We start from the raw sequence: 23,927 nt of genomic DNA, 5'->3' as shown, positions 1-23,927 counted from the left end.
GTCTTGCTACCTGCGGCCGGTTTGCGAGGAGCCTACAGTAGCAAGACTAACAACCGATTATAGAGACACTGTTTGTTAGTTAGGGTTTATGATTTAGAGTTTAAGGTTTAGAGATAAAATATACAAATTCTTCTCTGCAACACGGTTGTTCCATAGTGCCGCAGTATGACGCGACGAAAGCAATAATACTAATAACCAGTGTCCAGTGGAGACACGCATGGACATCTTGTGAGGTTATCGCACACTGCTGGGAGAACTGGCGGAGGTGCTTCACCCGCATCGATCACGTTCACGTCCAACAAGACATACATGCATACATCATATGTACAGAAGTCATAATTATTTCTCAAATGTTGTGGTTCGCAAAAACTGTACTCGTCACACTAATGTGCTTCTCTGTAAAGGCCCAAGAAGTAAAGGACCCAACCCAGCCCCCATTTTGGACTTACATTGGGCCCAAGAGGGCACGAGACCGATGGCAAGTTGGCCCAATTAAGTTTCTTCAGAAGGGCAACCCGCTGCAGTTAGGTGCTTACTCCCAACTTCAGAGCGAGGATGTTCATTCAGTCAAGGATGTAGCTCCAGCCGATTGCACGGAACCGACCTGCACCGAGTAAAATATCAGAACCTCCCCTTCATCTCTTAATTCAGTAGAAGCGAAATGAAATGCTGGTTAGCATGCATGTTTGTCGCCAGGCAACATATCAGAGATGGCACCCTAACCGTTCCTGGCTGCTACTGGCTGACAGGCACGGATCCCATCCTATTGTTAGATTAACATGAATGTGTGGGTCCTGTACTTGAGTAACAACTTCAGATTTGTTTAGGCGAATGAATCATTGATCTGTTGTATTCTTGATAGATAAGCTAGAGTTTGTTGTAATCTTGTAACAACCTCCATCGGCCAGCTATCTAGTTGTCATCTCGGCTATGTAAAAGCCATGCGCTGGGGCGTTTCAATGCACAATTGCAGCCACCGCACAGAGAAAAAGGGCGACGTTCAACCACGCCATAGCGCCTCTGATTTCTTTCACCTATTACTTTCGTCTTTTATTCCCGGAGCTTTCATGTTCTGTCGTTCCGGTCACATGTAGGCCCTGTTTGGGACCGCGTATGCTCAGCTTCTGAGCTGAATAAGCAAGTAATCCCGCACAAACGGCCCGCGATCAGTGTCCAGTCGAGAACGCGCTTCCGCGATCTCCCGTCGCCCGCAGCGTATCCGAAAAAGCGACCCTTACCCCGCGTTTCCGAAATCGCGTCGGCTTTTCCTCTCCATGCCCCTCCCTCCCTCCCTCCCGACACCGTGCTCCCGTTCGCTCCCTCCCCGGCGCCGCCTGCCATCCCCCAACGCCTGCTCGCCCGGCCCTCCCTCCTCTCTCCAGATCCGCCGCCGCCTCCCATTCCCCAACCCCTGCTCGCCTCCCATTCCCTCCCCTCGGCCGGATCTGAAGGAAGGGCCTCCCATCCACCTCCACCGGTGCTCCAGCTAGGGCGCCGTCATCCCTCCCCTCCGCCTCCGCCGAATCTCCAGCAGGGCGCCGTCATCCCTCCCCTCCCCCCCCCCCCGCAGAGGACCAGTCTGGGCGTCGGTGCTCCTCCCCAGGCGCGGCCTTCCCTCTCCTTCCACCGGTGCTCCAGCCTGCTTCGGATCTGCAGGCCTGCTCCGGATCGACCAGCCTAGGCGTCGGTGCTCCTCCCCAGGCGCGGCCTTCCCTCCCCTTCCGCCGGAGCTCCAGCCTGCTCTAGACGTCGGTGCTCCTCCCCAGGCGCGGCCTTCCCTGCTCCGGATCCGCCGGTGCGCCAGCCTGCTCCGGATCCAGCAAGGGCTCCATCCCCATTGCCGGCTGCCGCTCCGGATCTCCGACCTCGACGTCCTCGACGACCTCCACTGCCTGCTGCCGCTCCATCCCCACCACCGGCTGCTGTCCAGCAAGGTGAGCACGCAACACTGGTGTCCTTGCTTTCACTTGTCTGAAAATGCATACTGCTAGTGCCAATGCTTGCTGAAAATGCATCATTTGTCTGAAACTATGGCTCAATGCTTGTTGTGTAATTTGGTTCTGTGTTGCTTGGATTAAACAATGGGCGCGGCACGGTGGTGATTCTGATTCAACAGAGGAATGAAAGGTTGCACGAGCAGTTGCTACTTCTACTGCTGCTAGCTGTATTCTTCAGGATAGTGAGCTGATGATTTTTTATTTCCAGCGTAGTAGTGCTTTGTGCTTAACAAATCCTTGCAGACTCTGCACCTGTGTGCCTGTGCATCCAGGGCAGCTAAAGCTAGCTGCTTCCAGGCAGCTGCAGCGGCTGCCGAGTGCTTAGGATCACTCGATCGATTTGCAACGGGCTCTGACAAATTGCAATAGTCCTTGCTTTCACTTGTCTGACAAATTGCACCTGTGTGACAAATAATGAGCACTGCAATTTATATTAGTCCTTGCTTTCACTTGTCTGAAAATGCATACTGCTAGTGCCGAGTGCTTAGGATCACTTCGATCTGGAGAACACTGACCTTGTAATTTATATCAGTCCATACTGCTAGTGCTCTGTTTGTTGTCTGCTCTGTTTGCAAAATACAGTTTGGTTCTGTAGGATTGCAGTGCTCTGTTTCATGCTCAGTTTGGTTCCAAAGTACAAGATGTTTAATTAGGCAGTTGTGTTTTATAGATGGAAAAAGCATCAAAACCTCAAGCAAAATGGGATACTTTTGTCGCCAAAGTTTTCAATGAAATATGCGTAGAAGAAGTGCTTGCCCATAACAGGCCACATAATTGCTTGAATAGTGTGGGTTATGCTAATTTGGTGAAGAAGTTCTTTGAGCGAACAAAGAGGCCATATGACAAAGAGCAAATGAAGAACAGATGGGATGTACTGAAGAAGAAATATGCACAGTGGAAGACCTTGAACATGAGAGCCACTGGGTTGGGAAGGGATCCTGTGACCGGATGTATTTCTGCCAGTGATGAATGGTGGACAGAACAAAATGCGGTGAGTAGTTAAGATGTCGTCTTTTGTATTTTAGTCTATGCCAGTACTCAACGGCATGTCATCCTCTAATTGTTATCATTTAATGTTTCAGGCTATGCCAGGATGTATAAGTTTCAAAACTGCAGTTCTTGAGCACGAGGAAATGATGCGGATAATGTTTGATGCTATCAGTGTGACTAATGAGACATCCTATGTTCCTGGAAGTGGTCCTGACGATGGAGAGGGTGAGGAGCATGAGGCCGGTCATGGTGATGGTGATAGTGAGAGAGTCGAAGGGAGAGGTTCACCACATGTCACACCAAATGCTAACAAAAGGCCAGCTGAAGGTTCCCCCTCTGGAAAGAAAAAGAAGACATATAGAGATCAACTTATGAAGAGGTTGGTCGACACATATGAGAAGAAGGCCCAAAGTAGTAAAAATTCAGCAACTTCTCACGCGGTTGATCATGTTAGAGATGAGATTGGGGCTATGTTGGAGCAAGTCATTAACGATGGTGCTGAAGAAGGGAGTGATGAACACTACTATGCCACCCAATTGCTTAAGAAAAAGGAAAACCGTGATGTGTTCGTTACTTTGAAGACACCGAATGGGAGGCTTAATTGGCTGAGGTGGGCATGGGAGGACCGAAAAATTTAGTATTGTTATGTAGTAGTAAAATAAATTGTTCAGTTCCAGACATTATTTGATGAAAATTTAGTGTTGTAATGGGTACATTATTTGATGATTTATGTCATGACTTTGCTTGTGCGAATAATTATTTCTGTGTATATGCTTCCTCTGTTCCTTTGCTCATGCTTCATAATGTGTACCTATTTTAGGTGCTGAAATCAATATGAGCATCTCCAGTGATGAGGATGCAAGTCAGGATGAATCGGGTACTGATGAGGATTTCATGGTTGCATATATTGCAATGGAATTGATGGGGTCAACAAGCAGTGTTGCAAAGAAAAAGGAGGTGGTTCTGGATGTACCAGTCATGACAGGGATACAATGGGTTGAAATCCAACTAAATGATAGAGTGCAGTGCTATAACATGTTTAGAATGACAAGGTCAGTGTTCCATCGCCTTCATCGGACTTTGGTTCAAAATTATGGCTTGAGATCAACTAATGATATTTGTACCAAGGAAGCCTTAGGCTTGTTTTTGTGGACATGTGGTGCACCTCAATCGTTTAGACAAGTTGCAAATAGGTTTGGTCATTCTTTAGAAACTATCAGTAGAAAGTTTAGTGAGGTACTTGACTCAATTTGTAGACTGTCTATTGACATCATAAGACCTAAGGATCCATACTTTGGTACAGTTCATCCAAAACTGCAGCAAGCTAGGTTCTGGCCTCATTTCAACGATTGCATAGGCGCCATTGATGGTACACACATACCTGTAACTGTACCAAAAAGTGAACAAGCAAAATACATTGGACGACATGGTTATGCTTCACAAAATGTCATGGCGGTTTGTGACTTCGATATGCGGTTCACATTTGTTGTCACGGGTTGGCCTGGATCTGCTCATGACACTCGGGTATTTTTGGATACTTTAGTCACCTACAAGGATAAATTTCCACATCCACCTGAAGGCAAGTATTACCTTGTTGATTCTGGGTATCCTAATAGAAAAGGATATCTAGCACCTTACAAGGGACAAAGGTATCATGTGCCCGAATGGCAACATGGTCGTCATGCAGTGGGATCGAAGGAGGTGTTCAACTATGCTCATGCATCCCTCCGAAATGTGATTGAGCGGTCATTTGGAGTTCTCAAGATGAAGTGGCGCACTCTCTTGCAGTTACCTAGCTATCCAATTGAGAAGCAATCAAAGATTATCGTTGCTTGCATGGCTCTTCATAATTTCATTAGAGACAATGCTATATATGATGAACATTTTGAAACCTATGTGGAAGACAGTAGTGGTGTTGGGTCCCAAGTTCCTTCAGCTGATGGTGGTGGTTCGGCGGATGATATGAATATGTGTGCTTTCCGTGATGCTATTGCTAATGCGTTGGTTGGGTGATTCATTGTTAGAAACTTGAGTATTTTGTAGCAATTACATTACCCAAATGGATGTTATTTTCGACTATTATTGTACATTGCAACTTAATGGAGCCATATTGCTATATGAAACTTTAAAAATATTCCCACCATTATCTTCACATCATTGTGACGAACCAAAAGAGGTATAATCAGCCGCAGGGGTACATAGGTCAATTTACATCCAGGATAGATAATCTACCAGAAATAATCAGGACAGCCAAACGTCCAGCTTATTTAGACAGCAGATTCTCCAGATCGTGGCTTGTCAGATAAGCCTGCTCAGCTTATAAGCGAGACTCAGAAAAGCTGAAACAAACAGGGTCGTAGTTTTTTCCAGATTGTTTATACTAGTCTATATATCAATGAATGCTATTGCACAGGCTAGCATGTCAAGAAACATAAATATTAAAAGTTCGTTGGTGGCATCCAATTAGTAATATAGGATTACTCCATGTCCATCTTGGTAATCTCATGCGTCATCACATAGGATTTTTGTGATATCGAGGAGAGAGAATAAGAGGGACGGGAGAAAGAGTTCATCGCCTTACAAACCTAAAATGTGGCGCTATAGTGCAATCCACCCACTATTGTAGCGTGTCATTGATATAACTCCGGTTAAAAGTAAGTATTTTATCCACCGAAGTCATTTAAAAAATTAAAAAAATAAATTACAAAATTTGATAACTATATATAGATTTTCATACACTAAATGAATTCAAATAAAAAAATTTAACTATAAAGTTGTAGAACTTTTCAAGTACTACAACTTTAATATATAGGCTTTGTTTGGTGTCGCTCCGACACTGGAGCCGGAGGAGCTGCACCAAACGAGCATGAGCATGGGCATAGAAGTGCTTCCGGGTGCCGAGTAGAGGAGTTGGAGTCGTTTTACCTGTATGGACGCGGAGCTAGGTTTTGGTGCTCCGGTTGTTGCGGTGGAGTAGTGCACGTAGAGCCATGCTAAAAAGGACCAAAGTTTGTCTTTATTCGACTTGATTTGAAAAAGTTACAAATTTTGCTATGCGCTGCATATTTTTAGGGGCGAGCTAAATTATCAACTAACTGATCTAGCAATGTCTCTCTTTCTAGATGTGGCTAGCAAGCCGAACCGCCTCTAAAAATATACAGTTGTCTCTAAAAATCAATTTCTAGAGGTTTACAGACTCATTAACCATATTTAGAGACGGAATTCGATAGAGCCGCATCAACGCAAAAAGGTAGGTGTCTTTAAAAATAATTTCTATAGTAGTGTACCCAAATTCGAGTTCAAGAAAACTCGAATATGTGCATGGATGATTGGGTGGTAGATGTGGTCATGCATCCAACCACTCAGATTTGAATCCTCTTGGACTTAAATTCATGTGTGTCTTTTTCTTCTTAATGAAAAATTGTATAGTTTCTTCTAGGTTGGCCTATTTTTTTCAATTAGACCACGTTCCTTTTTTATTAAGGATCTGTTTGGTTGGGTTTTTGGCCAAAAGCCCAACCAAAGGAGTTGCTTTTGAAGGCTGCTTTTTTAGAAGAAGCTCCGTAGTACATTTTTAAAAGCACCTTAATTAGACCCTACTTTTTGCTTTTGGCTGCTTTTCAAAATGGGTGGATTAAAGAGCTCTTTCATAGTTGTTTCAAGAGAGATAAAGATATGAGAAAAGATAGGAGGTATAATTTATACTTGTTTCAACCAAATAGCTTTTAGCTTTTCCACAAGTTATAGCCCACAACAACTTTTCCTCGTAGCCATAGCTCAACCAAATAGACCCTAAGCTTTGTTTCTCAATTTGATTAGCATCAAAGACTGACATTTTTTTTGAAACAAACAAATACTGGCATTTCATATCGTCCTTTTTTATTATCATTGAGACATTGACACACAGACAGAGATTACAAGTTTATAATGAGATATATAATAAGCTGCCTCCTTAGTCGAGACTGGTTAAGAGCTTTATTTTTTACACAAGATGAAGGCGAGGTAGCTTCAAAAGGGAGGCTTCACTTGCACAAATACTTGAGAACACCAGGGATGTGGATTCTGGTGAAGTAATGGTCCCAGTCGATGGTCTTGGGGTCGAAATTGAACATGTGATCTTCAGGGGTCTTCATCACCATCGTCAACCTCAACCGCTCCAAGTTCATGTCATCAAAGCTTCATCACCGGGCAATAAAAAGTATATATATAGGAAACATTAGCTTTTTTATATAATATAACAATGGAGGTAACGGGTAATTAATTACCATCCGTTGAAGAAGGCAAAGGGGCCATAGACGTCAAGAAGATGCATCACAAACTTGTACTTGCGGTTGAGGTCGTTGTAGAGCCACGAGAAGAGCCCACAAAGCAGCAGATTCACTAAGTGCAGAATCTACAGTGCACATTAGCTCACTTGAGTGATGGGGACAAATCAGACAACTATATTTTTTTTTTCGAAATACACAAGTATAGACGCAGACGCTAAACACGCACGCACTAGACTCAATTATTAGTAATAAGCACAATAAAGACATTTAATTTATTTTCCCCTCCAATTCTAGGCCCCTGTTTGTTTCAGCTTAACTTTGGGACATTCCAAAAGCCAAAAGGCTCCCACGAGCCAAAAGCCCAAAAGCTCACTTTGAGGAGCTCTGGCTTTTGGCTTCTGAGAGCTTTTTGTCTTTTGAAAGGTCCTAAAGCTGTGGTCCAAAAGCTTCTAAAAAGCCCAAACAAATAGGCCATAAATGTAGGTTGTAGGATGCCTAGCTAGGACACAGACACATGACCTATAATATAAGGTGTGACTAGCTAGCAAAAACGTAGTAACATTTTAAAACAACATGATTAAATATTAATTGTCAAATTTTATATAGGGTTTTTGGCTACGTTCGTATTTACCACCTTATTTCATGTGCGTTGGATTTGATTAGGGTGAAAATTATTTTTCATCCTAATCCATCTCAATACATGTCAATTGAGGTTGATGAGTGCATCTAAATAAGGCCTAATGAATCTAGGTACCAGAGGCATCGCTGAAAGGCATCGCTGAAAGGAACCCTCCACCCATTTCTTTCCTCTTGTTATGGAGTGCAGTTTGCATGGGGTTTTGTATGATGGTGTCGAGGTGGTTTTGTGTTGTTTGTGTAGTAGTTGTGGCCTTGTAATTCTTTGTTATGGCATATTACCTTGCCTCTTTTCTATTAATATATGTCTAATAATTGTTTTGTCAGTTGCTATTTGGTCAATCTTTTGAAAGGCATACTTACATTATATTATTAATTATTCTGAATTAGAGGGAGTATATATACAATACTATCACTTGTCTGACCTCTAGCGGCAGCTTGAAGGTGAACAACATGTAGAGGTAGAACTGCGCGATTGTGGGGAAGAAGCGCATCTCCCTGGTGGGGATGACCTTGCCGTCCTTCCCCACGCGCGGGTTCTGGTAGAAGTGCCGGCGGCCGGACTCGTACAGAACGGAGTAGCTGACTGGGTTGCGCAGCGACGAGGTGACGTGGTACACCGGCACCGCCTCCGCGGCCTTCTCCTTCGAGTGCGCCATCATCGCGTTGGCCACCATGTCCCCCGGGATGACATCCACGACCACGCTGAGGTCGCCGAGGAAGCAGGACAGGTTCTGCTTGGCGTAGCCGATGATGAGCGTGTCGATGGTGCGCATGCCCTGCATCCACCCCGGCAGCGGGTCCGCCCGGACACTAGTGATGACGCTGGGGCGCATGACCACCACAGGCATGTCGCCGCGGAGCTGCCCCAGCAGCATCTCCCCCATGGCCTTGGTGAAGACGTACGTGTTGGACCACCCAAAGTGGCGAGCCCTCTGGATGCCCAGCTCCTTCATGGCCTTCCTCTCTGTCTTTTTGCGCTCGTCATCGCTGGCGTCCATGAGCTCCTTCTTGGCTTCCCTGACGAGCTGCAGCTCGGCGTCGACGTCGAGGTACCTTCCCTCACACAGCGACTCGCCGGGCTTGATGGGCTTCTCCAGGTGGAGCCCGTCCCTGTCGCCGCAGACATAAGCTGCAAACATAGACCAATGCAAAGTTAATCAGCCTGTTCGGCTGAACTACTTCCAGCTTTTTTCAGCTTTTTTTCAACTTATTCGTTCTCACAGAATACTATTAAATCATCCGAAATCAGCCAAAATCATCCGAAAGTGGATCGGCCGTCAGTAAGATTAATTGACCTCGTGCTCTCTCTTCTTGCTTCGTCTTTTATTGGGAGCAAGGTTTTAAATCTCCATTTACAGCTGCCGCTACGATTGACTATAGCTATTTGAAAATTGAAACAGATCAAACTATTGTATTTGTGTCCATGTATAATTTTTGCCGCTATAGCCTGCTATAGCTTCATTTAACTCCACTGTTTAGCTGTTTGAGAAGCCATCCGTTAAATACTTTAGCTGGAGATTTAGGCCCTCTTTGGCGTAGCTCCCGGTGCTCCGGCTCCTCCTCCACGACACTGTAGTGACACTGTTGGGGCACTGTGGCAGGAGCCGTTTCGGAAATCGAGGCAGAAAATGAAATAGAAAGATAAGGAGTCGGAGAAGCCACGATTTCAGACTCCTCCGGCTCCGCGCTACAATAGTACTACAGTAGTGGAGCCGGAGCCAACGGGAACCGTGCCAAACGAGCCCTTAGATCACTGATTAATTGGGAGTTCTACTGACCAGTGGAGACATGCATGAACATCTTGAGGTTGGCGCACTGCTGAGCAAAGTGGCAGAGGTGCTTCACCCCCATCACGTTCACGTCCAACGAGACATCATATCTACACAAGTCATAAAAAAATCAGTTTTAAAAGGGGGATAAGGATGACATTATTATTCCAGTACCGTGCGGCCATGGCCTGATGGCCCCCGTGCAAGAACCAGCGGTGCTCCAGTAGTCCGGTAGTTGCAGTCAGTTTCAGTGGTTGCTGGACAGTGACAGTTTGCGCCTCTCTTGTATTGGTGTTTGTTTTTCCGATAGTTGGGCTGTGTAGTTTGGGTTTTTATCCCAGTTGGTTGCAGGAGAAGATGGTTGCCTTGCCTGGGGACATCATCTAGGGCAAAGCTTTTGCTGTCATTTCTAAACAAAATAAAGGGCTAAGCCTCTTAGCGGTTGTCTTCAACAGCTAAGAACAGATTTAGCTAGCTATAGCGGTAGCTAAGCCATTTACCGGTTTTAGAAAAAAAAACAGAAACTAATATAACAAACTTCAGTGATTAATTCCAAATAATCAATTCACATAAGACAATATGAGTAAATCATAAGAGAGTTATTTAACAACATAACATTTTCATCGTACCATCATCATTAGTTCATCACGAGTGTGGCCTACGGGACATACTTGTCACAAACTTAGAAGCTACAGCCGGAGCTTTCATGCCCATGGGAGTGTTCGGCTGGCTGGTTGAATAAACTAAAATATTGTTCCAGCTAGGTTGTTGTGAGAGAAAAATATTGTTCTGTCTGAAAGGCACTGTTCATGTGAACAGTGCCCGAATGAGTGGGCTGGCCAGCCCTAGCCGCGACAACCAGCCAGCCGAACACGCGCATGGCGGCTATAGGGGGCTATCTCGGGCTTTTAGCGGCAGCTAAATTTTTAGCAGCAATAGTTGAATCTTCTAGCGGCGGCACTTCTCAGAAGCTATCTCCAGCTATATACAAAGCTACAGTCAGAGATTCAGAACCTTGTAAAAAATACAGTAACCTACAGTTCCTTCAAATAATTATTTCTCAAATGAACATTATTCGTGCAAATATACAAAGCATAATAAGTTGAAGTACTGGCCTGGCCAGCTCTAGTACTCCATTTAGATAATTAACAAATAATGTTAACAATGCATGCAACTTATTAATTTATTTGACCTAGTTTGCTACTGAAGGCACGAATAATAAGAACCTTTCGTAGAAGTTTGTGGTTGCCGCAATGTTCACAATGATGTCTATGTCCTTGGCCAGAGCCTCCAGCGTATTCAGTCCCAGGTTGTCGTAGATGATATCCCCAGGCAAGGCAACAATCTTCTCCTGGATGAACTGCTGGAACCCGTCGCCGTGCTTCTCACTCAGCTTGCCGAACAGCTCGGTGCCAATCACCTGCATGCATGCACACACCACGGAATTAGTTGGTACTCAACATCACTTTGCTTGTAAAAATGTTGTTGGACCATGCATGCTCTTAGGTACTACTGAATTAAAAGAAGCTGGCATCAATAAATGTTATTGTCGCCTCTGTTTTTTAATTGATCATGATAACAGTTCCAACAGCCCATGCATCGTGGCATGCACTTAAATTAATTAGCCTAGTAAAAAGCTAGCTAGTACTATTTGGATCCGTTAGAGCAAGTGTAATATCAGGCTGTAAGCCGGCTGAATACTGATGTGGAGGAGAAAGGAGAGGAGAGAGAAAAGAAGCGAATTGTAAGCTTACCGCTGACTTAGATACAAGAACCAAGAAACTTTGTGAGAGAGACAAGTATGCTATATATTAATAGTGAAGAGCTAACTGCTAGATGAGTGGGCTAGGAGAAGACTGTAAATATCCTTACAGCAGGTAGGCCAACTGTATTATCAGGCTTGCTCTTACAACTTACAGAATAAACAGAAAGCTATTAGCTAATAGTAATAAAAAAAACTAGCTAGCTATATTTGGACACCTTAGCTTATAGGTCGTTGGCCATTCTTAGTTGTTGGGTGGCAACTATCCCTTGCTAAATATAATTTTTGGAGCCCATATACGCAGCATATATATACTCCCTCCCACCAGTTTTAAAAAGAATATAATTTTCGTTTCTCGAGGAGTCAAACAATTTTAAATTTAATTAAATCTATATAGAATTATAAACATTATGATATTGATAAATTAGATTGATTATGAAATGTACTTTCATAGTATATCTAATTGAAGGCATAAACATTTATATATTTTTTCTAAAACATTGTTAAACTTAAAAAAGTTTAATTTCTCCAAAACCTGGAACTGCATTCGTCTGGAATGAGAGTACTCTAGGAAAGTTATCAGCGAACCTACGAATAAACTAAATTTTGCTGATTATACCAACTAGCAAAAATTAAACTTATTTGCGGGTTCGTGACCAACCTACCTTGCATGTCTAGAGCTTAGCAGCCATGTTCCCATTCCCGTTGCCGGAACGAGAATGTAATAGCTAGCATTATTGGAGTACGGCCATGTTTAGATTGTAACTTTTTGCAACTCGATAAATAGTACCACTTTCGTTTTATTTGACAAATATTGTCCAATCGTGAACCAACTAGGCTCAAAAGATTCATCTCGTGATTTTCCAACTAAACTGTGTAATTAGTTATTTTTTTACCTACATTTAATACTCCATGCAAGCGGCTAAAAATTGATAGGATGGAGAGAGAGTGAAAAAACTTGAAATTTGAGGGACATCTAAACAAGGCCTACGTATATGAAACCAACCATCCACATGTCTCATCATCATTCAATTCAATTTTGGGTGGAGTAGCTAGCTAGCTTGATGATGAGAAGTGACCGGGTACTCTGTGTGACCATTACTGATGAACACGACGGGTAAGAGTGCTGGACTATTTGCTGCTATCACACTAGCTTATAGGGCCGCTGTCATAATATTTATGGTGCATAATCAATATTGTTTTTTAGTAAAACTTATTTATAGATATAATTATTTAATAATATTTTTTATAAATCTAATAATACTTTTTAAAAAAAAATTAACCGAACATCATAGAGACACTTTTTTAGACGGAAGGAAGGAGTACTGTATAGGCCATTAACTGGTTTTGTCCAAGGAGCGTTGACGGTTGGTTCTAGTAGTGAGAGAAAGTGATAGGGAGAGGACTGGTCACTGGTGGCGCCTTTTTGGAACATGATGGAGATGCCGGCCTACGTATGGGTGCAGTGACTAGGGATGAAATGCATGCACATGCACTGATAGTATATGATGGCAAAAACGTGTTTGGTCGTCTTGTAGACTTGGAAATATCTTTGGCCTGCCCTAATATATTCTACATGCACTGATAGTAAATTGAGTTTGATTAAGTCTATAGGAAATACTATCAACGACATGTATGACTTCAGTTATGTATGCTATGGAAATATATTTTCCGTAGATCAAATTTAATGATATATACTAGTAGGTATGTTTTTGTGTGTTGCAGTGGATGCATAAATTGTTGTGCGGTCATCTGGACCTGCTTATGCCAATTGTAGTGAGCTTAAAAATGTAACTCTAGTCTAGATGTACAATTTGTGACTGACGTCGTCCTCCTGAAGGAGGATACGTACAGTCTACCTCGGGTTTCGGAGGAATGAAAGTGAGAGATAGCAGACAGAGAAGAGCCATGAACCAAGAGAGACAAGAAGGGTGGAAGTGAGGGACAGCCTGATGGAGAGAGTGACAATGGCTCATACTTTAATAATTTGTTGATAAAGTTTATTACGTTGTTATATCAATTTGATCAAAACTTCAGATCATTTGACCAAATATTATTCTATAATTGTATCTTTTTATCTAGTACTGTTATTCTAGAATTTATCTTTTTAGAACGAGTAGTGGTCGTCAACCAATATGTACGTATGTAGTGAACGAAGAGCTAGCTAGCATAATTAATTCAATAGAGCTTACGAGGTTGCATGCTAAACATTTGTTCCCATGGCACTGGCAGTGCATTTGGCGGGCACAATTCTAAGGCTCTTGTCGACGGTACCAAATATACATCATTCGGCGGGTACACATGGAAAACAAATGCAATATCTTTACCTAAATCTTATTTAAAACAAAATCCTCACGGCAGACGACCTCTCACATCGGAGATGGCCTCACCATGAGACCTGTGCTCTGTACAACGGGCCGCTAGAGAGCAGTTACCACCATTGCCTGGCATGTCCTTTTGCGCAAGTAGTATGGTTTCAAGTCGTTCTCTCTTGGGAGCACTCTGACACCTTAGCAGATTGGTGGGAGAACACACTACTATCGGTGCCCAAAGAACGCGAGCGAGCGTTCAACGACCTAGCTATCTACACCATGCGGAACCTATGAAAGGAGCGCAACCACAGGATCTTCGACGTAACTCATGCCACGGTCCCCAAGTTGCTGGAAGGATCAAGGAAAATCTAGACCTAAATAAAAGAGCTCACCGTTTGCATCCTCCTTAGTCACAATTGGGATTTTATTTTGTGAGCTGTATGTTTTTTTCTCTCCCATCCTGTGTGTTGCTCGCGGATGTTTGGTCCTTGGCACTTGTGTATATAAATCTATAAAACCTCTCTTCTTAATTGAAAGGCAGATGAGTTTGTTCAAAAGAAAATGCGCCATTGAAAGGCAGAGTTCGTTCAAAAGAAAATGACGCCGGCAATGCTAATCCAATTCCGATCCTGTAAGTGACTGTGTGTCAGACCACGTAGTTGCGCTCAAAATTGTAACACTCCCTCCGCTTCCGCCTGACCGGAGTGAGGACTGCATCTGCTGCGCGGTTAACAGGCGCTGTAAAGCAAAGAGAGAAGTGCAAGCAAAGTGAAGTAATGACCTCTTCTTGGACGCGTTGCTTTGCAGATGACGCGTCCTTCCCTCGTACAAGAAGATAGATCTTGGTTGCATCAGGCTGCACCCGGAGTATCTTCTCCACAAGAACTGCATTCATGCATGTACAAGCCACTTATATGTATGCATATGCAAATCAAAACACAAGATAAACTCAACAACAACACAATGCAAGCTACACTTAGCTACTCCTTTAATTAATAGTTTGCAGGAGAGACGGCATATAACATACTCTTCCCAAGAAAGCCAGTTGAGCCGGTGATGAGGATGCTCTTGCCCTTGAAATACGCTATGATCCTCGCCGCGTCCATGCTGTCGTACTCGTACATCATCGATCACGTACGCTTGATTCTTTGCTTCAGGGAGCTAGAGAGAGAAGAGAGAGGATAAGCAGTGTTATGGTGCGCTGCAGGTGGTGCGTCCAATCTATCCAGCAGCAGCAGGCAGTGAGACTTGGAGGCTAGGAGAGACCCAAGAAAGAGGTCACATACGCGCATCTAGTTATACACACACACAGCCACACAATCATACAGGGCAGGTAGGGGTGTAATAAGGCCCTGTTTGAATCCTATTTTTGAGAATCTGGATAGAAAAAATCTCACAATCACAATATCTAATATCTCATCCAAAACAGCTCAAATTTTTAGAGGAATTTTAATTCACAATTTTTAAGAATCCTGAAATCCAATAAAATTGTTGGATTATTTTTACCCGGATTCTCAGAATCCCTTGATTCAAAGGGGCACCTAAGTGGGTCAGATTTGGTTACCCAGTCTACCCAGTAAATTCTCTTTGGGTTTTGGGAAAACCCAACAAACCACTCCAACCTTGGGTTATTCATGGTTCGTCCACCAAAGAACACCAACCCTACCATGAGAGAGCCTTGCCCTGTCTGCAAGATTGGGATCTTATGTCATGGATTCCTGCTAGCTGCTGCAGCTAGGGACGTGCCGGCGCAGAGAACGATCGGTGAGTCGGTGACTAATCCTTTCTGGGATGGAGGGAGTAGCCTGCTATATATTATATTATATTATATATTCTGTTGTGCATATTGATCGAGGTAGCATCACCGAGCCTTTTGGCGGCCACTCATCAAGATGACCCATGGTGCAGCCTCTTAAGAAATGTAAAGGTTAGCAATCAACAACGAGTGATCAAGGTAGCGCCATGCCGGTTGATTTAGCCTTTTTTTTCTGCCAGAACCGAAATATAACTAGCAGCAATAAGAGAGAATTGAAATGATGATCTCCACTTGCATTCTGCTTCTTCGAGATTACGTGGAGCTTGAGTTAACCATACCAAAATCCATGGTTCCTAGAGCGCAGCAAATCGTTGGCAGCAGGTGGGAGAAATAAATGGTGATATCTCGATTAGCCAGGAAACTGCCAAGCGCGATGCTTTCACATTTAACAATTTCCTTTAATTTTATGATAAGCGTGTTTTTGTATATTACTAGTGTACACTAGAAAAACATGTCTGAGTTGAGACAGGACCACCACCAGGCTAGGAACACAGATGGACAGCTTGGTGAGTGTTGACGGCTAGCTACTTTAGCAGAGACCTTCTTTGACCTTGCCCATCTTCTTGGGCCATGCATGCCCATGCATCGATCATTTTAGCGATCCTTTTCGCCTTATTGCTGCACGCTGTCAATGGAGAGTGATAGACAAAGGCTGTGTTTAGTTCGTGAAATTTGGAAATTGGGATACTGTAGCACTTTCGTTTTTATTTGACAATTCGTGTTCAATCATGGACTAATTAGGCTCAAAACGTTCGTCTCACGATTTCCAACCAAACTGTGCAATTAGTTTTTTTTCGTCTACATTTAATGCTCCATGCATGTATCGCAAGATTCGATGTGATGGCTACTGTAGCACTTTTTAGGAAAAACTAAACACAGCCAAAGCCGAATTTTCCAGGGCGGTGGTATTCCTAGTCTGAAAGCAGAGCGCAGTACCATTTTTTACGTGGGGAAAAGCACAGCACGAAACCCATGGAAATTCACAGCCCATTATAACTCAAAGACAACCTCATCACGGCCCAACCCATCTTCGTTGACGATCCATTATTCCTCATCCCTTTTTTATCCGTTCCATGAAGCAAAAGCGACGCTTGAACGGCCCAATTAACCCATACGTACTAGTACATGTTACCAACACAGACCACGAGTTGCTCAAAAAAAAAAAAACAGATCACGACGATGCCGTGCAAATGCTTCGAAGAGAGGTACTAGCTAAGTTGTGAGGTGGATCGGAGAAGACGTCCACTCCAAGAGATGGGATGCCGTGCAGTGCAGAGCTCAACGCGGCACCCTGCAGGTCTCGAATTTTTTTTTTTAATTTTAACTCTTTTTTAATATAATTTTAAATCTAACACGGTCGGATTTTTTTTAAACTAACACTTTTGGTCGCGCCTATTGTCCTGACGCGGCCAAATGTCTATGCCGCGCCATGCATGGTGGCGCGGCAGAGGGTTGACATGGCGTGGGCCGGCCTGGGGGACCGATGACGTGGCAGGTCTTGCCGCGCCACCGAACTTGGCGCGGCAGTGCCGCGCCCTGATCCGTGGCGCGGCTGGACCAAATATATACCGCGTGCGAGCCCGCTCGCCCGCACGCACCCCTGCCCTGCCCGCCCGCCCGAACGCCGCCGCCGCCGCCAGCGCCCTGCCTACGGCCGCACGCGCCCGCGCTCGCCCGACCTCGCCTCGCCCCGGCCTCGGCCGCTCGCCCACGCCGCGCCCGGCCACTCCTGCCGCGCAGCGCCCTAGCCGGCCGCGCACGAACGCCGGCGCGTCAAGGCCGTCCGCTCCTAAGGTACCTCTATCTCGATTTCATATTTTTATTATTATTATCTAGTATAGTTAGTATTTTTTGTATCCCTACGGTTACCCCCCGTGCCCTCGCAATCCTCGAGCGGCCGGCGCAGAAGCAAAAGAGTTGATGATGGTCTGCTAGTGCTAGCATTTCTAGGAGCATGTAGGGGCATCGAAGCTATTTTCATTGAGTATTAGTGTCTTTGCGATATCTTAGAACGACTATTGTTATGTGACGGAGGAAGTACCCATTCCGTCCTAAATAAATGCACATCTCGCTTCCTGAAGTTAAATTTTTTAAAAAAATTGACCAAATTTATATAATAGCGTACTAATATTTATGATACATAATAGGTACTATTACATTAAGCATGGAGTATACTTTCGTAATAAACTTATTAGGAGATACAAATATTGATACCATTTTTTTTAGTTTTGATCAAACTTAAACATATTTGACTACTCGAGAAGCAAGATGTGTATTTATTTTGAGACGGAGGGATTACTTAGTAATTTTGGAATCAAAGTTTTATATGGATTGATTATGTATTTATTATCTAGTATAGTTAGGATTTTAGGTTTAGGGATTTAGGCTAGTTAGGTTAGTGAATTTGTTTGTGATTTGTTTGTGAACTTACTAATGTTAACTTGAATTTTATTAATTTGAATACTCTAACGCTTTGTTTATCAATTTATAACAGGATGGCCCCTCCCACGCAGCACCCGTTGTACCCTATTCTTGAGGTAGAGTACGACGACCAGCACCGAGCACACATCTTGACTAACAATGACGCAGAGGTGTCCTTGCCTCCTTTGAGGCCCCGCACTCACACCAGGACGCATCAGTGGGACGAGCGTTATACGCCGTACATACGGCGTGCCGGCTTTCTCGAGCTTGTCCGTGTTGTCAACCACGGTCTTCCGCCCCTTGACCCTAGCACTACTTACTGTAGCTGTAGACAGGTGCGAGTGTATTCTTTGTACGTAAACTTTCTTGTAACAAATTGGAGGCAACTAACAGTCGTTCTATTCTTATAACAGGTGGAGGCCCTGAGACCCACACGTTCCACCTACCTTAGTGGCGAGATGACCTTGACGTTGCAGGACGTGAAGGCTATTTTAGGCCTTCGGTTGGGGGGACTTCTAGTGATAGAGATAGTTGACAACGATCACTGGAGGGAGCTGGTGGCTCAGTTTACTGGCTTTCTTCCACCGAACGACGATGCTTCCAAAAAAATAAGTGAGTAATTCAAGCCTATTTAATACTTGCATTGCTTTACAGCTGGCATCGGGTCTCATTTTCTTTGATCAATTACAGGAAAAGTTTCGGTGTTTCGTCGTCCTGGATCACAGAGCGCTTTGAGTACTTGGACCCACAAGCTGAGGAGGCACAGATCGACAGGTTCGCTCGAAGTGTGGCTCTGGCACTTTCTTGGTGCTTTCCTCTTCCTAGACGCCTCGGGCAACACCATCAGCTGTATCTTCCTTGACATACTTCGCCAGCCGTGGGAGAACATAGCGGGGTACAGCTGGGGCAGCGCAGTCCTGACATGGACAGTATCGACAGCTATGCGTTGCCTACCGTCGCACCTCAGGACATGCGAACCTTAGGGGTTGCTCCTACCTACTCCAAGGTTTGGTGTTGGGAACGATTGCCCGTTGGGAGGCCCCTTAATAATGGTTTACCGGTAAGTACTTCGGTTCATTATATTCTTCCAGGCAGTTAGATATGATGAGATTATTTGTTGCTAATTCATTATCGTGTTCAATGCAGCGATGGAACGGGCATGATACACTCTCTACAGTTCTATATATCTGGACGGAAGCACAGTTAGTTAGAGGGAATGCGTGGCGCAAGTACAGGGAGTATACGGACGGTCTCGACGTCCTGACATAGCACCAGGCTACGCTCTCTATACTATCGTAGCAGTGTCTTCTTCGATGTACACTATATCACAACCTAACACAATTACAAAATTTCAAGTGTTTTGGTGTCCTTGGGATTCTCTGGAGCTCTAGGGCTATCTGAGTCCTGTCACTAGGGACGAGTCACACGAGTATCACTGCGACGTCCCTCTTATTTTCTTCCATGTGGTCGAGATTCACTTGCCCATCCGGGTCTGTAGACAGGTTGGAAGAATGACAGGCTGCCCACCACCGCTTTACTCCACCAATCAAGAATTGCACGGGTGCGTTATCGATTAATAACAATGCTATAATTCAGAGGTGTGTTTGGTACAACTAACATCGTTTTGTTGCAGGTTTGACCACAGGAAGAGGTACAAGACCAAGGATTGGCGCGTGACACACAGCTCGTACATCCATTTATGGTAGACCAGGGTACCATATGCGGTCCTTACGGGTCCTCCACACGACCAGCACACCTTCGATGAGTACCTGCGGTGGCTTCACAGGTCTACGAGGACACATATCAAGCCTCCGTACACTAACGTGGCGATTGACGAGGACTCGGAGGAAGATGTCATCGAAGATGTGTACGACGTTACCACTAGGGAGGACACACAGCTACAGAGAGCCCCGCTTCAAAGATACGTGGTAAGATACTTGAATGGTACAATTTGTTATCTTTTGGTATTAAGTATGTGTACTTAAAATTGTCCAACCGCGTTTCTGTACCCAGGCGACACAATTGTCAAGGCTGTCCAACGAAGCAGCGTTCCGGCTTCACGAGTCTAGAGGGCAGGGGCCAGGCGTTCTCGCGGCTTTTGTGGAGGTAAACATAAACTTGTTCGTTTCAAAAATGTTTCTTTAGTGTATATGCGTTTGGGTAATGAACTAACTTTAACGTCTATTTATGCAGAAGGTGAAGAAGAGCTGCAGGAAGCTAGCTCAGAAGTTGAGCTGCATGGACACTCCTTATAAGGAACCGCCACTCCCCGTGCGGTCGGGTGGCATGTCTTCAGCCTCTTTGAGGACACCAGCCGGCTCTTCTCAGCCGATGACACAGGGTGCCACTTCCGCTGTGCGTACACTACCACATCATAGCGCTAGGAAGGACCCTGCAACCGAGGACGAGGAGGAGGACGATGACGACGACGACGAACCCCCGGGCTTCCACGGACAGCACGACCAGTGGGACGAATGGCCGCAAGACGAGATCGGCATGTCTCAGCTAGATGGTGCCCCGCTTGGCACCCAAGGAGCCTCACAGGTACTAACAAAGATAGTTTGTTTCAATACGTAGGCTCCATGAACTAACGATCATAAAGAATTATAAGTAATCGTGCGTATCATATACCTGTAGGGTACGAGCCGTACGCACCGTCGACGCGACCATACCGACGTTGGCTACACTCCCAATGTGTTGCCAATAAATCCAAAGAGACAGAGGCGTCCGAGAGATCCTTACACTCCTGGGTCTTAGTTTGTTAGGTCAAATGAATATTGGCATCCAAAACTTGCGAGGTTATTTGGTTATGTTATCTCAAACTTATGTCAAAACAATGAATATATTATGTGGCAGCTTGTCAACTTGCTTCTTATTCGTTTCTTTGAGTCGCGGCAGCACTGCCGACGAGATTAAGTACCCTGCGTTCGGGAACCGGCAGTCCCGGCGTATCTGGACGCCAGTGACAATTTTTCGTAATTGATTAGTTAAAATGGTGCATAATCATATTATGAAAGACGAAAAACTAATCATTGGCTTATCAAATTCTCTATTCGATCGTGAAAAAAACTCAACAAAATACGGGCGCGACGTGTTTCAATTCAACCATCGAGGTAGCCCGTGCGGGCGGCAGGCGCAGCGGCCAGGTGGTGTGGCTGCTCAGGCGGTATATTTGGTCCAGCCGCGCCACGCAACAGGGTGCGGCACTGCCGCGCCAAGGTCAGTGGCGCGGCAGGACCTGTCACGTCATCGGTCCCCCAGGCCGGCCCACGCCACGTTAGCCCTCTGCCGCGCCACTATACATGGCGCGGCACAGGCATTTGACCGCGCCAGGGCAATAGGCGCGGCTAAAAGTGTTAGTTTTAAAAAAACCGATAGTGTTAGATTTAAAATTATATTCAAAAAAGGGTTAAAATAAAAAAAAATCAGGTCTCTGCACTGGAAAAATCAAGGGTTTCTTCTCTTGGGTTACCCATTATTGGGTTAGCTTTTGTTGTTGGTTGGCTGGTGCCATCGGCACTTATGCTTGGACTTCAGGATGCTCTTGTCATGACTAGGACGGGACGGCGCGCTCCGCTGCACCCATATTATTGCGTGAACAGTAAAGCAGGAAGTTGGCAGTAAAGTTATGGGATGAATAGTGTCTGGGAAGTATTTAAAGTTTGGGTGAACAGTGTTTCTATCGGGTAAAAAGAGGCCACGTGGTTAGCGCGGTCGTTCAGCAATTTATTCGGCGTTGAAGACTATCTTATGACCCATGACTATAATTTTTTGTCCTACACTGAGTTGGCCAAAGTGAGCCGACAGTTTATAGGACATCTCTAATAGTAAGAGTCAAGTACTGACGCTTAGACGTTATCTTATCATGTATGCCTCACATGAGAATGAGGTGGGATGAAGCGAAAAATACACTACGTGAAAAATGATTTTTAGCAACGGGATAAATTTTTTGTAGGGGCGGCTGGTGATGGAGCCGCCCCTACAGTGGCGTGTTCGAGAGCCATGAGACCAGCCGCCCCTACAAATAGAACAGCAGGGGCGGCTGGTGATACGAGCCGCCCCTACAAATGGGTCGGATTTATAGGGGCGGCTCAATCATCAGCCGCCCTTGGTATTTCTATTTGTAGGGGCGGCTCAATCACGAACCGCCCCTACTGTGCGAATTGCAGCCGTTTATCCGAAGTACCCCCTCCGCACAGAGCCTTCCTCCACCGCATAGAGCCTTCTCTCCCCACCCCTCTCTCCCCTCTTCACACACACTCCTCCGCCAGTCCGCCGTCTCCGCGCTCGGCCTCCCCCAATCCCCCCAACCAAAACCCGCCGCCTCGCCTCGCCGAAACCCTAGCCAGCCCCCCCGCCGACCCGTCGCCATGAGGGAGATCCTCCACATCCAGGGCGGGCAGTGCGGGAACCAGATCGGGGCCAAGTTCTAGGAGGTGATCTGCGACGAGCACGGCCTCGACCACACTGGCAAGTACGCCGGTGACTCCGACCTCCAGCTTGAGCGCATCAACGTCTACTACAACGAAGCCAGCGGCGGACGCTACATCCCGCGCGCCGTCCTCATCGACCTCGAGCCCAGCACCATGGACTCCGTGCGCTTAGGGCCCTTCGGCCAGATCTTCTGCCCCGACAACTTTGTCTTCGGCCAGTCTGGCGCCGTCAACAACTGGGCCAAGGGCCACTACACCAAGGGCGCAGAGCTCATCGACTCCGTGCTCGACGTCGTCCGCAAGGAGGCCGAGAACTGCGACTGTCTCCAAGGTATGTCTTGTCTATCTGATCTATCCCACCGGATCTGATGTTTTCGCCCCTTTCCTCTCCGGGGTTATGGAGACACGAGCCCTTCTGGATCTAGGGTTTATGAGCCATTGCACTTGCGTTGTGCCTGTAGATCTAATCGATTTCGCCTAGATCTAAGCGGTTTGTGACATTTTCGACGAATTGACCGGATTTTGTCGTAGAATTCTCGTACCTCTCGGTGGTTGTTGCGCTAGACGCCTAACAGCCTTACTGATCCATTATGATGCATTGTTCTCCCTTAATACTGCAGGGTTCCAGGTCTACCACTCGCTGGGAGGAGGTACTAGTTTAGGAATGGGCACCCTGCTCATCTCCAAGATCAGAGAGGAGTACCCTGACCGCATGATGTTGACATTCTCTGTCTTCCCGTCGCCCAAGGTGTCTGATACTGTCGTGGAGCCCTACAACGCCACGCTCTCAGTTCACCAGCTTGTTGAGAACGCAGATGAGTGCATGGTGCTCGATAATGAGGCTCTCTATGACATCTGCTTCCGCACGCTCAAGCTTGCTACACCAACCTGTAAGTGCTGAATGATCTTTTGCTTGACGTTACACATTCCATTTTTGCATTTCTATCCTATTAGTTTCTGTTGTTGATATTTATTTGGCATGTTCTGGTTGATAGTATAACAATCTGTTTGCTTGTATTTCGCAAATTGATGATGCAGTGATTTATCTGTATATGCTTTGCGCCAACAACATTTATTATTGATATAAATATATGTGGGTTGTAACTCGTGGAAGTGTTATGATATGTATAGCGCTTATTTCTTTTTGTCTAGAATGCAGCACAAGCAGACTAGTTGTTCATTGTGTTTTGCTAACATGTTTATTGATTATTTGTTGTCATGGTCTGGCACTTCTATCTTGTATGTCTCCAGTACACATTTTCCATTCTGCTTGTTATATACATGTAAATGATCAGCTACAAAATGATGCTGGAAAACCTGTTAATAATAAACATATGGGTTGTAACCTCAGGAAGTGTTATGATGTGCATAGCGCTCATTTGTTTGTCTGAAAGCACAAGCAAACTAGTTTTTCACTGTGTTTTGCTAACATGTTTATTGGCTATTTGCTGTTATTCAAGTTTCACAATGTAAGCTAGCATACTTTGTCAAGCAGGTTGATTTCTTGTAAAAATAGTCAT

At 45.1% G+C, this 23,927-nt stretch overlaps 3 protein-coding genes, 1 long non-coding RNA gene and 1 pseudogene across 4 annotated transcripts; 4 read left to right on the top strand and 1 right to left on the bottom strand.

Annotated features, from left to right (window-relative positions):
* The first annotated feature begins 1,310 nt into the window (after positions 1–1,310).
* LOC136472988 (L10-interacting MYB domain-containing protein-like) lies at positions 1,311–3,669 on the top strand. The gene is made up of 3 exons (XM_066470690.1): positions 1,311–1,934; positions 2,668–2,988; positions 3,080–3,669. Exons 2-3 carry the CDS (start codon positions 2,668–2,670, stop codon positions 3,623–3,625), a joined length of 867 nt encoding a protein of 288 aa, XP_066326787.1. The 5' UTR covers positions 1,311–1,934; the 3' UTR covers positions 3,626–3,669.
* A 353-nt stretch (positions 3,670–4,022) lies between these two features.
* On the top strand, positions 4,023–5,000 carry LOC136469601 (protein ALP1-like). Its single transcript, XM_066467727.1, has one exon. It carries the CDS (start codon positions 4,023–4,025, stop codon positions 4,998–5,000), a length of 978 nt encoding a protein of 325 aa, XP_066323824.1.
* A 1,841-nt stretch (positions 5,001–6,841) lies between these two features.
* On the bottom strand, positions 6,842–15,027 carry LOC136472987 (fatty acyl-CoA reductase 1-like). The gene is made up of 7 exons (XM_066470689.1): positions 14,765–15,027; positions 14,519–14,622; positions 10,890–11,083; positions 9,673–9,773; positions 8,317–9,023; positions 7,253–7,380; positions 6,842–7,163 (listed from the first exon to the last, which is right to left on the bottom strand). The coding sequence occupies exons 1-7, from the start codon at positions 14,862–14,864 to the stop codon at positions 7,010–7,012; spliced, it is 1,488 nt and encodes a 495-aa protein (XP_066326786.1). The 5' UTR covers positions 14,865–15,027; the 3' UTR covers positions 6,842–7,009.
* A 4,596-nt stretch (positions 15,028–19,623) lies between these two features.
* On the top strand, positions 19,624–20,298 carry LOC136472986 (uncharacterized). The gene is made up of 3 exons (XR_010762457.1): positions 19,624–19,902; positions 19,988–20,080; positions 20,168–20,298. It is a non-coding gene; the product is annotated as an uncharacterized lncRNA (long non-coding RNA).
* A 2,046-nt stretch (positions 20,299–22,344) lies between these two features.
* On the top strand, positions 22,345–23,463 carry LOC136472985 (tubulin beta chain-like; annotated as a pseudogene).
* Positions 23,464–23,927: the final 464 nt, after the last annotated feature.

This window comes from Miscanthus floridulus, chromosome 8, assembly GCF_019320115.1.
Source record: "Miscanthus floridulus cultivar M001 chromosome 8, ASM1932011v1, whole genome shotgun sequence".
In the NCBI taxonomy this organism is placed as follows: Eukaryota; Viridiplantae; Streptophyta; class Magnoliopsida; order Poales; family Poaceae; genus Miscanthus; species Miscanthus floridulus.
The sequence above is the reverse complement of the archived record's forward strand: the minus strand, read 5'-3'. Positions and strand labels throughout refer to the sequence as shown.

Excerpts from the sequence above, each read along its gene's own strand:
- LOC136469601 (XM_066467727.1), top strand. The coding sequence starts at position 4,023 with ATGTTTAGAATGACAAGGTCAGTGTTCCATCGCCTTCATCGGACTTTG.
- LOC136472987 (XM_066470689.1), bottom strand. The coding sequence starts at position 14,864 with ATGATGTACGAGTACGACAGCATGGACGCGGCGAGGATCATAGCGTAT. Across the intron at positions 14,623-14,764 it reads AACTGGCTTTCTTGGGAAGA|TTCTTGTGGAGAAGATACTC; the intron begins GTATGTTATATG and ends GCATGAATGCAG. Across the intron at positions 9,024-9,672 it reads GTTCATGCATGTCTCCACTG|CTTATGTCTGCGGCGACAGG; the intron begins GTCAGTAGAACT and ends CTATGTTTGCAG.
- LOC136472988 (XM_066470690.1), top strand. The coding sequence starts at position 2,668 with ATGGAAAAAGCATCAAAACCTCAAGCAAAATGGGATACTTTTGTCGCC. Across the intron at positions 2,989-3,079 it reads GGTGGACAGAACAAAATGCG|GCTATGCCAGGATGTATAAG; the intron begins GTGAGTAGTTAA and ends TTAATGTTTCAG.